At 41.0% G+C, this 11,999-nt stretch overlaps 2 protein-coding genes across 11 annotated transcripts in view; one reads left to right on the top strand and one right to left on the bottom strand.

The window, feature by feature from the left end:
- Positions 1–994: 994 nt before the first annotated feature.
- Positions 995–3,672, bottom strand: RPS27A (ribosomal protein S27a). Its single transcript, XM_015074221.3, has 6 exons — positions 3,617–3,672; positions 3,432–3,496; positions 2,724–2,778; positions 2,244–2,329; positions 1,759–1,890; positions 995–1,178 (listed from the first exon to the last, which is right to left on the bottom strand). The coding sequence occupies exons 2-6, from the start codon at positions 3,477–3,479 to the stop codon at positions 1,029–1,031; spliced, it is 471 nt and encodes a 156-aa protein (XP_014929707.1). The 5' UTR covers positions 3,480–3,496; positions 3,617–3,672; the 3' UTR covers positions 995–1,028.
- Positions 3,673–3,942: 270 nt separating this feature from the next.
- Positions 3,943–11,999, top strand: part of CLHC1 (clathrin heavy chain linker domain containing 1) — a 51,030-nt gene continuing 42,973 nt past the window's right edge. For 4 of the 10 annotated variants that reach the window (XM_053200613.1, XM_053200615.1, XM_053200614.1 and 1 more), the window contains exons 1-2: positions 3,943–4,089; positions 8,550–8,808. In XM_053200613.1, the coding sequence (XP_053056588.1) occupies positions 8,632–8,808 (177 nt within the window). In that variant the 5' untranslated portion in view covers positions 3,943–4,089; positions 8,550–8,631. The other 6 variants (XM_053200611.1, XM_053200609.1, XM_015074223.3 and 3 more) reach the window with 6 other exon arrangements.

The raw sequence follows: 11,999 nt of genomic DNA, 5'->3' as shown, positions 1-11,999 counted from the left end.
TGGCTCAGTGGGTAGAGTTTGTGACTCTTGATCTCAGGGTCTGAAGTTTGAACCCTATGTTGGGTGCAGAGATTATTTTAAAAAATAAATTTAAAAACAAGTATCTTGCTTTATTATAGAACGACTAGTTATGCTTTAGTGAAGGGAAGAATTCACTTCTGGCCAAAAAATACCCAAGTAGCTATACCAGGTGTTAACATGGATAACTTGTCAAAATGCTACAGAGATAGGAAACGTTATTTAAGGATGCCTCCAAGTAGAAATCCTGTTAAGAATGGTATGACATGGTAAAAGGGAATTGTTCATTATCAGTGCCATTGAATGTAGTAAGTCCGTTGCATGTTTTTGTTGAGTGGTATCAAAACAAGCAAAACTCCCTCAATTTAGCTCATGGGCAAAATATAGTGCCAAATACTGCTTAAAACTTTCTCAACATTAACAGTACTAGTGAACAAACAGTTTAAAGTTCTAAGATTTCACACTCAACATTCAGTAAGAATGTTCCCATGTACTGTACACTGCAAATATACCAGCCAAACCACCCAGGGACTCAGGATAACTTAGCCTTTATATTTCTTATATATGAAACAAATATGTTGTAGTCTCTTTTTAACGCAAGGTGTAACACCCATTCATACCAGAGTTTCTCAAGTCGGGGGGGGTGGGGGGAATGGACAGCCTCCGCTCTACCATCCCAGGATCATTTGGCAGTGTTTGGATACACTTGGTGGAAACGGTGTGCTACTGGCATCAGGTGGGTAGAGAGAGGCCTATGATGCACAACCCCCACAACAAAAATTTATCTGGTCCAAATGTTAACAGTGCCGATGTTAAAAATTAACAGAAATACAAACTGGCTTGTATCTAGACAGTTGATATTAAATACAACCTAATTCTGCCAAAGTATATGTAGTTTATCAAAGAAAATGGTGTGATCTTCAATTTGATACATAAAAACCACTCTTTAAGCGCCTAAAGAATTTCAACAATTGAATGTTAGTTCATGTCTTTTATTAACCCATATACAGTTACTTGTCTTCGGGTTTGTTGAAGCAGTAGGTCAGACAACATTTGCCACAATAATGTCTGTCAAAGTGGCTAGCCATAAAAACTCCAGCACCACATTCATCTGAAGGGCACTCCCGACGAAGGCGACTGATTTTGCCATTCTCATCCACCTAAAAAGTACAAACCTGCTGTTAAGGTAATTTTACAATGTATTCTGATGTCTAAGTTAAGGGACTCAAAATATTCAACCTCATTAAAGTTCACACACTCAGTACAGTTCAGTCTTGCAAGTGGTGGACAGATCTAAGACCTAAACCCAGATCTGACTTCAAAATCAGAACTTTAATTTGGAACAAGCAGCTTAAAGTGAAGCCCATCATATGAAGCTTGTTCAAACACCAAACAGGAACAAAGCTTTTAAAGAGTTTGATACCACAAAACAGATGAACATGTTGGGGGTGGGGGTGGCGGGGGGGAGGGAAGCAAACCGTAACTATAGTGAACCAAAAGGATTGATGGAGGGACACGGGTGGGAGATGGGCTAAATGGGTGATGGGCATTAAGGAGGGTACTTGTTTATGATCAACACTGGGTGTTATATGTAAGTGATGAATCACCAAATCCTATTCCTGAAACCAATATTACAAGTTAATTAATTAGAATTTAAATAAAACTTGAAAGAGTTTGAAACCAGAGGTGCAAACAAAATTTATTAATCTACAGATAGAAACTTATTCTAACTTGGCTCACCTTATAGTATTTCAGGACGGCCAATTTAACCTTCTTTCTCTTATGCTTATTCTTCTTGGGAGTCGTGTAAGACTTCTTCTTCCTTTTCTTAGCACCACCACGAAGTCTCAACACAAGATGAAGAGTGGACTCCTATTAATGAAAGAGTATGAAACAGGCTTTAAAATGATTAATGTTCACATTAACTAGCATCATGCATCTTCTAACTGGATGGCTAAGAAGTACACAATACCAGAGAACAGGAAGTTGTGGAGGGAATATTAACTACTTGTTTATAGGGAGATCAAAGAACACATTGTATCACACCAGGAATGCAATCCACAAAATCCAGAATGTGAGAAACTATAACAGTGCTTGTGAAATGTTAACGCAGGGGTCACTAAGAACCTACTGCTAATCTAATGCTATTTGCCCCCACTTATGTGTGGTCAAAACTTACAAAATAAGATTTATATTTAAAGGACTGCTCTGTCCTCCAAACAGACCTTTTGAATGTTGTAGTCAGACAAAGTACGTCCATCTTCCAGTTGCTTGCCAGCAAAGATCAATCTCTGCTGATCAGGAGGAATTCCTAATAAAACAGTCAGTCACATCAGAAGAAGCATATCTGCTTAAGATTTATAAATAATCCTTAATCAAATAAAGGGTACTAATAGCAGTCACTATAAGCTAGGCATGGTTTTAAATGGTTGTATAAATTAACTCATTTAATCCTAATGACCATACGTGTTAATAGTAGTATCTTCATTTTACAGCTAAAGAAATGCATGTAGAGAATTAAATAGCTCGCCCAAATTCACACATGTGAAGTGCACCCCTTTTTGGCTCCATGCTCATAATATTATTTCAAAAGCATTTGACTTTGTCATTTCGACCTCTTTCCATCCCACCCACAGCAGGTATGTCTAGTAAGTAGACCGGCACCAGTACAGGTTAATTTCTCTGACGTGGACAGTATTACTTGCCTTCCTTATCCTGAATCTTGGCCTTCACATTTTCTATTGTATCTGAAGGTTCGACCTAGGAATTTTAAAATGGAAATATATTGATAATATTAAGAAACTAAAATAAATGCCCAATTTAATTTTTTTAATGTTTATTTTTAGAAAAGAGAGCGCGATCGAGCGGGGGAGGGGCAGAGAGCTAGAGGGAGACACTGAGTCCAAAGCAGGCTGCAGGCTGAGCAGTCAGCAAAGAGCCCCATGCCGGAAGCTTAAGCGACTGAACCACCCAGACCACTTACCCAGTTCAACTTTAAAGTTACCCCCAAACCAAGCTGGTGGAGGGCGGAAGCCTACCCAACAGAGCTGACCACTTATCCAGGGTGCAAGCAAGCCCTGCCAGGTCCGCTGCTGGCGTGCACACTTCCTGAGCCCAGGGCAGGCGGGCGGCGGCGGCTGGGCCACACGTGTTCGCCCCCACCCGTGGGAGCGCCTCCTTCCCCTCCGCAGGAGCCCGACTTTGACTACCTGGCCAGAACCACTGGAGAGGGGAGTGCCCACTCTTCAGTTATCTAAAGACAGCCCTAGGCCCCTACTCAGCAAAGCCTCAACTCAGAGCCAGTCTTCTGAACCCAGACTTCTAAACATTCTGCTACAGAAAGCGGCACGCATCCCTAACTCCACTTCAGGCCCACATTCAGGCCTTGACTTCCTCACGCCACATGGCCATACCTCAAGAGTGATAGTCTTCCCCGTAAGGGTCTTCACGAAAATCTGCATCTTGGCGGCGGTTCCACCTGAGGTTGAGCCAAAAAAAAAAAAAAGAAAAGAAAAAAGAGAGAAGTCAAACCTGGGGAAACAGAAGAGAGCGCCCGGTAGGCCGCTGGGCGGAGAGAGGCCCAGGAGCACACACTCACCGCAGATGGCGGATCGGAAAGGAAAGCTACGCGCCGGCCCACGGGGTTTCCCGGCGCCCCCGCCAGAGGCCCCACCTCGTAGGTGGCCACACCAAATGCCGTACTGCTGTCACGGCGGCTGTCTAACAACATGCCAGACTAGGGCGCGAACCTCATTTCTCCTCTCTACCATGAACTTATTTCTCACTTTAACCCTCAGAATGCTGTCGAAATAGTAGATTTAAACAAATAACAATGGCTTTAAAAGGCTTTTGCCATACAAGCCACCAGGCTAGTAGGGTCTTTAAAAGGGGGTGGGGTTGAGGGGGCCTCATTGAGGAAAGGGGAGGAAAAGGAAGTGTCTTCTGGGAATTGTAGTTTTATACTGATTTCTTTTAGTTTGCACTACTTGTCCCAAGATGCAGCTCCACACCCCCGGTTCCCTAGTTACTGTCTCCAAGCGCTGGAGTCAGTGTTTGGAGAAAGGGATTAAGGTGAGAAGGGAGCAAGGCCCAGGGGGAGTAATGGTTTCGGGGAAGGTGGAAACGGGTCGGAAATGACTAGGAGGAAAGGTTAAGAGTCGGGAGAAGAAGGGATCGGGGAACGAAGGTACCGTTCACTTACATATAGAGGTAGTGAGGGGCGGAGGATAAGCGACCAGCCATCAGATGATTTGGCCTCCAGGAGAAGGGAATTCCTGTGGCCAGCTCCAGGCAGACCGAAAGATAGGTAGTATCTTAAAACCCTTGGGTTTATCTTTTTCTGTCCTGTAGCGCTTCCTCGTCTTCAATCCCCAAATCTGTTCTAGTTTGAGTAAGGTTCTGGGCATTGTGTAGGTGTAGGACTCCTAAGTGAGAAACAGTTTAACATGTTGAAAATCTCAGGAGTTTTCAACTTTTCAAATGAAGTCATGTGGGAAAGAACCTGCAGAATGATTATTTAGTTGTAGAATTTCCAGGTGGGGACATTTCGTTTGTGAAGGTACCAAGAGGAAGATTTTGGAGTATGTGTAGGGTTCTCTCCTAGTTCCGCGGACCAATGAGAAGCAAGTTACACCTTCCTCTGGCCTTTCTTCACTGTGCGAACCACGGAATCCTTTGTTAATGTACCTTCCCTAATGCCTTCTCTTTTTATCTTTCCATGCCTCTCTGCATCTCCATCCTCAACCTCAAATTCAGGCCGTCCTTATTATTCTCCTGGAAAAGTTAATCTAACTTCTTTTTTCTTTTTTTAATTTTGTAATGGTTACTTATTTTTGAGAGAGAGCGAGAGAGAGCGTGCATGAGTGGGGGAGGGGCAGAGAGAGAGGGAGACACAAAGTCTGAAGCAGCTTCCAGGTTCTGAGCTGAGCTGTCAGCACAGAGCCCAAGTTGGGGCTCACACCCACGAACCATGAGATAATGACCTGAGCCGCAGTCGGACACCCAACTGACTGAGCCACCCAGGTGCCCCGAGTCAATCTAACTTCTAACCTGCCTTCAGTCTTTCTCCTTTTCTAACCGACCCTCACTTTTGCCTCCAAAACATTCTAAAAAGTAAAGGTAATTATGTCATATTCTACTTCACCTTCAAGGATAAAATCCAAATTCTTCAATATGATATTCAGACTCTGCCTTCCTTATAGCCTAATCTATCACACCCATTACATACTTTACGCTTTAATGACTGAGCTAATTGAGGTACCTAACTTATGCTTTCTCATGCTTTGGCACTTCTAAAAAATCCATTTCTTTTTCTTAGAACATTCTTCGTCTCATATTCTGCCAGCTAGTCCCCATCTTTACAACAAAAGACCTTCAAAGAGTTTTCTATGCTCATTGTCTCCAGTTTTCCCCTTCCATTAAATGAATCTACTATCAAGCTTCTGTCTCTACCAAGCAATGGAATAGCTCTTGTGGTCACTAATCACCCCCATGTTGCTAAATTCACTGGTCATTTAATCTTATTTGATCAAATCAACATTTGACACAGTTGATTACTCCCTCCCTCTTTGAAATGCTTTTCCCCCTGACTTCCAGGGTACGTCTCTCACTTCTCCTTCCCTTGACGGTCTTTTCCAGGCTTTTTTGTTGCTTCCTCTTGATCTACCAGACCTCTAAACTTTGGAGTGCTTCCAAGGCCCAGTCCTTGGACTTCTGCTTTGTTGACATTTCCCGGGTCATTTCATTCTGTCTCATAACTTTTAAATACCATTTGTATGCACAGGACTGATAAATTCCTATCTTATCATCACTAAGGCTGAAAACTTTATGGTCATCCTCGATTGTTCTCTCATATCCCCCTACCCTCATATGCACAGTGAATCTTCTTGGCTTTATTTTCAATGTACAGAACACTTCTCACCACCTCTACTGTTACCACCCCGATTCACGCCACCCTTATCTTTTGCCCAGATCATTGCATAGCCTCCTAACAGTGCTTCCAGCTTTGACCCTTGTCTTCACAGAGCAGCAGGAAATGTATGTATGTCAGATGTCACTCTTCTGCTCACAGCCCTCCAGTGGCTTCCCATCTCATTCAGAGTTAAGAATAAATTCCTATAAGTGAGGTTGTTGCTCCAGCCCTGGAACCACAAGGCCATGATCCAGCTCATTGTTCCTCTTGCCAAGTCTGCCTAGTGAAAGTGGCATCTTTTTCTAACCTGCACAAAGGTGCCGCATGGGCTGGGAGTGGTCCTGCCTTCAAGGGCTTCTATTTTACGTGATCTGGCAGCTACCTCTCTGACCTTATCTTTTCTCTCCCTTTCCCATTCTCTCCTAGCCCTGCTGGCCTTCTTGCTGTTTGTCACACATGCTGTCCTGCTTTGAAGATTTGGGCTTGCTGCTTTGTATGCATCAACCACTCTTCACAGGAATCTTCACACTACTTTTTTCAGATTTCTAAAATGTGACCTTACCAGTGAGGGCTTTCCTCTTTCCCAACTTAATGCCTTGTATAAAGTAGCATCCTCCCATCTTCCTTTCTAGTTCCCATTCCTTGTTTTATTTATTTATTTATACAACTGTTTACTCCCATGTGTCATCTGTATTTTGTGTGTTGTCTGTCTCTCGGTTTGAATGTAACCTCCAGGAGGTTAGAGACTTTATTTTGTTTGATGCTGTATCTCTAATGTCTAGAATAGTGGCAGACACAGTAGGTGACCCCCCCCCCCACCCCGCCCAAACATTTATTGAATAAATACATGCAGCCCAACATAAACATTGCACTTGGGACGATTCCATTAGGTATTTTACCTGATGTTTCCCTGCCCTCTCCCACAGACTAGTGAGGTATCTCTCAGGCTTTTGGAGTGCAATGTGTCCACCTCTGTCACAATGCCCTCTCTGCTCTGTAGCAATGGCTCATTTAACTAGACCCAATAGGTTTGACTGGGAACATTTGTCACTTGTTTTCTCTGTATCCTTATGTGTCTAACATGAATGAATGAGTGAAAGGTAATCTGAGTTGTTTTATGTGGCTCTGGGGCATTTTGTACATGCTGAGGAACAGTCACTTTAGCCGTGTTCTGGTTTGAGAGCACCGCAAGTCATGTCTTCTGAGCAGACCAGATTATTGCTCAGTAATTATTGATTATTAAGCATGTTTTTAGTACATATTCTACTAGAAACTACTATGCACTGGAATGCTTATAGGTAGGGAAGGATATTGGGAAATATGAACATTTTGGTTCCTGCCTACTGGTAGAGATAGAGAATGTAAACAGAAAGTTTCTCTTACAGAGTGGCTAAGTGATAATACCATGATAGAGCAAGTTCACAGTATGATGGGAGAATATACAACTTGACCAAGTTTGAGGGAATTCAGGGCAGCTTTCCTAGAGCTGTGTAAACTGAAATCTGAAAAATGAGTAAAGGCAAGTGAATGAGAGTGGTAGTACGAGTGTATCTTGGTGGGGACAGGGCGTGGTAAGGATGGAGAGAGGGAATACAGAAATGGGTAGAGAATTACATGAGACCCTCAGGTAAGAGAGCAAGTTCATGGGACTTGGGAAGAGTTAGGCCTTTTTGAGCAAGCTATGGATTCTGTTTGATGTTAATGTGAATAGTTTTCAGGAACCAACTTCTGTATCTAACTCTAACTGGATAATGAGTCTTTATTTTCTTTTTTAATGTTTATTTTTGAGAGAGAGAGAGAGAAACAGAGTGCAAGCAGAGAAGGGGCAAGGAAGGGGAAGATGCAGAATCAGAAGCAGGCTTCAGGCTCTAGGCTGTCAGCACAGAACCTGATGCAGGGCTCAAACCCACAAACTGTAAGCTCATGACCTGAGCCAAAGTCGGATGCCTAACCAACTGAGCCACCCAGGTGCCCCTTGATTCTTTACTAAAAGAGCAATGGAATGTGGCTGCTTGAAACTGTACTCAGAAAAAGACTGTTTGTTATCTTCAGTATCATTGATGGATGGATTTTAGCAGAAGGTCTGACTTCGTACTTTTAGTTAGTACATTTATATTAAAGATAGAATTATAATAAAGTTTAATATAAAATAAAGTCATGAGTTATTTGTAGATATCATGACTATGCCTGGGCCAACTAAGCACACAGGTAAAGTATTTGACCTTGTTTGTGTCACGAGGAGGCTTCCAAATTAGTTTTCCCATGTGAAACAAACAAAATGGTAAAAGTTCTGTTAGAGATATTAAATTAAACATACAGAATCATCCAATTACATGATACGGAGGCTTGGTTACTAAGAAAAGAGCTCTTTATTGACTGGTGTTTGGTATTTCTACCCTAGAGGTATAGCTCTTGACAGTAAAATAGATTAGACTTTTTAATTCATAGGTTGAAATATTTATCTCAGAGTTTCATGGGAAGTTTTTTCCCATGAAAAATACATTTTTAGGCCAGATTTAATTTTTTATAAATTTATTAGAAATGACTTAATTTATTTTAATAAACAAATATTAATTTTATTTTAAGCTTCAGATTAATCGTTGGTCTTTTTTTCTTTCAGGCTTATCAAAGTTTTGGCTTTGTTGCAAAAGCCAGTCGAGGCTTAACTGTTCTCTGGTGAACCAGTGTGCAGATTGTGACATATGTCGGTCCAAGAAATAAATAAACATGCAGTTCTCCCTCCTATCATTAGTAGAAGTGACAAGGAATTTTTGGAAAGTATGCAAAGATACATAATTGCAGAAACTGAAAGAGTGGGCTGTAATGAGGAAGGACCTGCTGATGAATATTACATCATATACCGAAATGTTTTTGATAAGGTATCATAATGCTATTTTAAGATTATGGAGTTTTCTTGTGGTAGAAATGGTCTGTCTTGACAACTGAGGCAATATTCCTGCCTTAGTAACATCACTGATTGTTTGATTAAACTTCATTTGTCAATTTTGAGAAGTTCATCCAGTGTATTGGAAAGGGATTAATGGGGAAAGTACAGTGCTGGATTTCTATCATAGATAGTTATCGAGTGGTTTGATTGTTTTAGCTTAAGTGCAGGCTATCAGTGTTTGAACAATAATTTAGTGGTACCTTCTAACATCATTTTGGCCTTCTATCTGAAAATATCTTACTTGTTAGGAATTGGGCTGCAAGGCAGGAACCTGGTGGTGTTTTGGGTTTCTGATATCACTAGAGTCTTGGCTTAGATTTGATCTAGCATATTAAATTGGAACCCCTTGTGAGTTAGAGGTCTAGATAGGTCCAGTAAACAAGAGGTTTGACTGGACTCAACACTGGAAATACAGAGATGAGTTTAGAAAATGTTATGGCTTTATATAACATTTGATTCGCACACTCTCAAAAATGAATAAATGTTTTTTAAAAATAGAATTCACGCAGATACATAAGAGTATAAAGTAAATAGTCTTCTTTTAAAGTTTATTTATTTATTTTGAGAGAGCGAATCCCAAGCAGGCTGTGTACTGTCGGTGCAGAGACCAACTTGGGTCCTGAACCCAGGAATTGTGAGATTGTGACCTGAGCTGAAAACAAGAGTCCGATACTTAACTGACTGACACGGCCAGGCACCCCAGAAGCAATCTTTTCTTTCTTTAAAAAAATTTTTTTTAACATTTATTTACTGTTGAGAGAGAGAGAGAGAGAGAGAGAGAGAGAGAGCTCACATGAGCAACGGCTTGTGTGTGCGAGCTGGGGAGGGGCAGAGAGAAGGGGAACAGAGGATCCCAAGCGGGCTCTGCACGGACAGCAGTGAGCCTGTTGTTGGGTTTGAACTCACAAACTGTGAGATCGTGACCTGAGCTGAAGTCAGAAGCTTAACCACCTGAGCCACCAGGCATTCCAGAAACAAGTCTTTTCTTTTAAGTCATCTAGAAAAATTATCTTTCAGAATTGGTACATTGGAAAATTAACTTCATTTTGTATGTTATGATCAATGATACTGCTTTTGGTTTTTGAGTCATTAAGGAATGTATTGGATAAATGTTTAAAAGTAGTGTTTTGAATGGGTTTCGTAAATATCAAGAATCATACTAAGACTCTATCTGAAATCAGAGGAGAGTTATAACTGTGACATGTTTATCTTTGCATGCCCAAATGCTGGCACTTGTCAGACGGTTTCTTCTTCTTTTTTAATTAAAATGTTTTAATGTTAATTTATTTTTGAGAGAGATATTGTGAGTGGGGCAGAGAGAGAGGGGGACAGAGGACCTGCAGAGGGCTCTGCTAATTTGTCAGAAGTTTTCATACATGAAGAATTGTCTGCTTTAAATTAGCATGGTTCTAGTGAAGTCATTCTGGAGGTGGTGTTGATAAATTTAATTCTTAGAGAAAAGACATGAGATTATATAAAAGGTAATAGACTACATCTATAGTCCTGTTTTCCCTAGTCTTTTCAGTGTTCCTCTGAAATCTGTGTTTTCTAGCAAGATTTCCATGTGGACTATCTGTCCATTGTACAGTTATAAATGATACATTTGTGCCTTGTAAAGAATCCTATTCTTCAGGACTGAGAGGGTATCTGAAATAGAAATTATTTGGTGCTTAAAGAAACTTTTCTTCTGCTTTCTCTAGATAATCTGTTTTTCCATTTTCATGTTATTCCAGCATATTTGATTGTTAATTAACTATTAATGACTGCCTTCTCTAATCTTCCTTCCCTCTTGGAAGGATCTAATTGGGAAAAGATGAAAGTATTAACTTGCATCTCTGAATACTTGGAATCAGAGAACTGATACGAAATTCTGCTTAAAATCACAGAGGATTTGACCTGGAGAACTGTGCCTGAATCAAAACAAGGAGCAACTGAGATTCTATTCTGATAATAAGAATTGAGTGTGGGTTTAGAGAGAGGCAAAGACTTAGTAAGCAAGGAAGACCAAAGCTAGGAGGAGTGAGCTTCTACAGAAATGGTGAATTATGGAGGCAACTTGCTCTGGAAAGTGGCTAGCTTTTGTGTCTCTGGAAGCACGTACATATAGTCTGTGTTCATCAGTAGGGGCTGAGGTGGAATGGCTGCCATTCCTCTTCTCCCTCAGATATCTGTACTTGGTAAGTATAGCTCTGGCTTCTTGAGTTTAATGCAAATTTGAGTGTCAAACTTAAATGATTAGAGGCCAATAGGCCATATAAAAGAGTTACGTGGGTTGGCTATAAGAGAAGAAATCACGAGGACTCTGGTAAAATGAACAAATTCAATTGAAAGCTCCAGCTCATTATTGCCGTTAAGGAATGGTGGTTCTTGTTGGTAGATGTTTCAGAATTTTCAAGAGAAGCTAGAAATATAGTTTTTGGTGAAATTTCCTACATTTAAAAATACTCTGTGAGTCAAGCAAAACTGGATTCTACCTGTAGCATGCCAGTGTGCTTCCTTTACTTTTATGCGTTTTCTATGCATTCTTAAAGGTTCCCATGAGTGTTCCTCTGAAATCTGTGTCTTTTAGCAACAGATGCGGGAGCTGATTGTAGTGTCACAACGTCTGTTTTCTTACCATTAATGTATCTTAGTTATATTGGATTGTTGTGGCGTGTCCTAGAGGCATGGGAAGTGGAGGATGGCCAGGAACAGGAGGATATTTAATTTGGAAGACTACAGACTAATGCCCTCTGTCTTATTAAAGGTTCCTGGGTGGCTGCCCTCCTGATTTGAATAGCTGGGGAATATGGTAAAGTATGTCAAAAATATGGTAAATATGTCAAAAAGACAATCAGAGGGTGCCTGCATGGCTTAGTTGGTTAGGCATCTGACTTTGGCTCAGGTCATGATCTCGTCATTCCTGAGTTTGAGCCCTGAATTGGGCTCTGTGCTAACAGCTCAGAGCCTGGAGCCTGCTTCAGATTCTGTGTCTCCCTCTCTCTCTCTGCTCCTCCCCACTCACACTCTGTCTCTGTCTTTCTCACAAATAAATAAACATTAAAAAAAAAAAAAAAAGACAACCAGTATTTCCCACTCACATATCCTCTCCTGGTATTTACCAATGATCAGTAATCTCCTTAC

The sequence above is a fragment of the Acinonyx jubatus genome, chromosome A3 (assembly GCF_027475565.1).
Source record: "Acinonyx jubatus isolate Ajub_Pintada_27869175 chromosome A3, VMU_Ajub_asm_v1.0, whole genome shotgun sequence".
NCBI classification, from domain to species: Eukaryota; Metazoa; Chordata; class Mammalia; order Carnivora; family Felidae; genus Acinonyx; species Acinonyx jubatus.
Note: the sequence above shows the minus strand (reverse complement) of the source record. Positions and strands in the feature narration are given on the sequence as shown.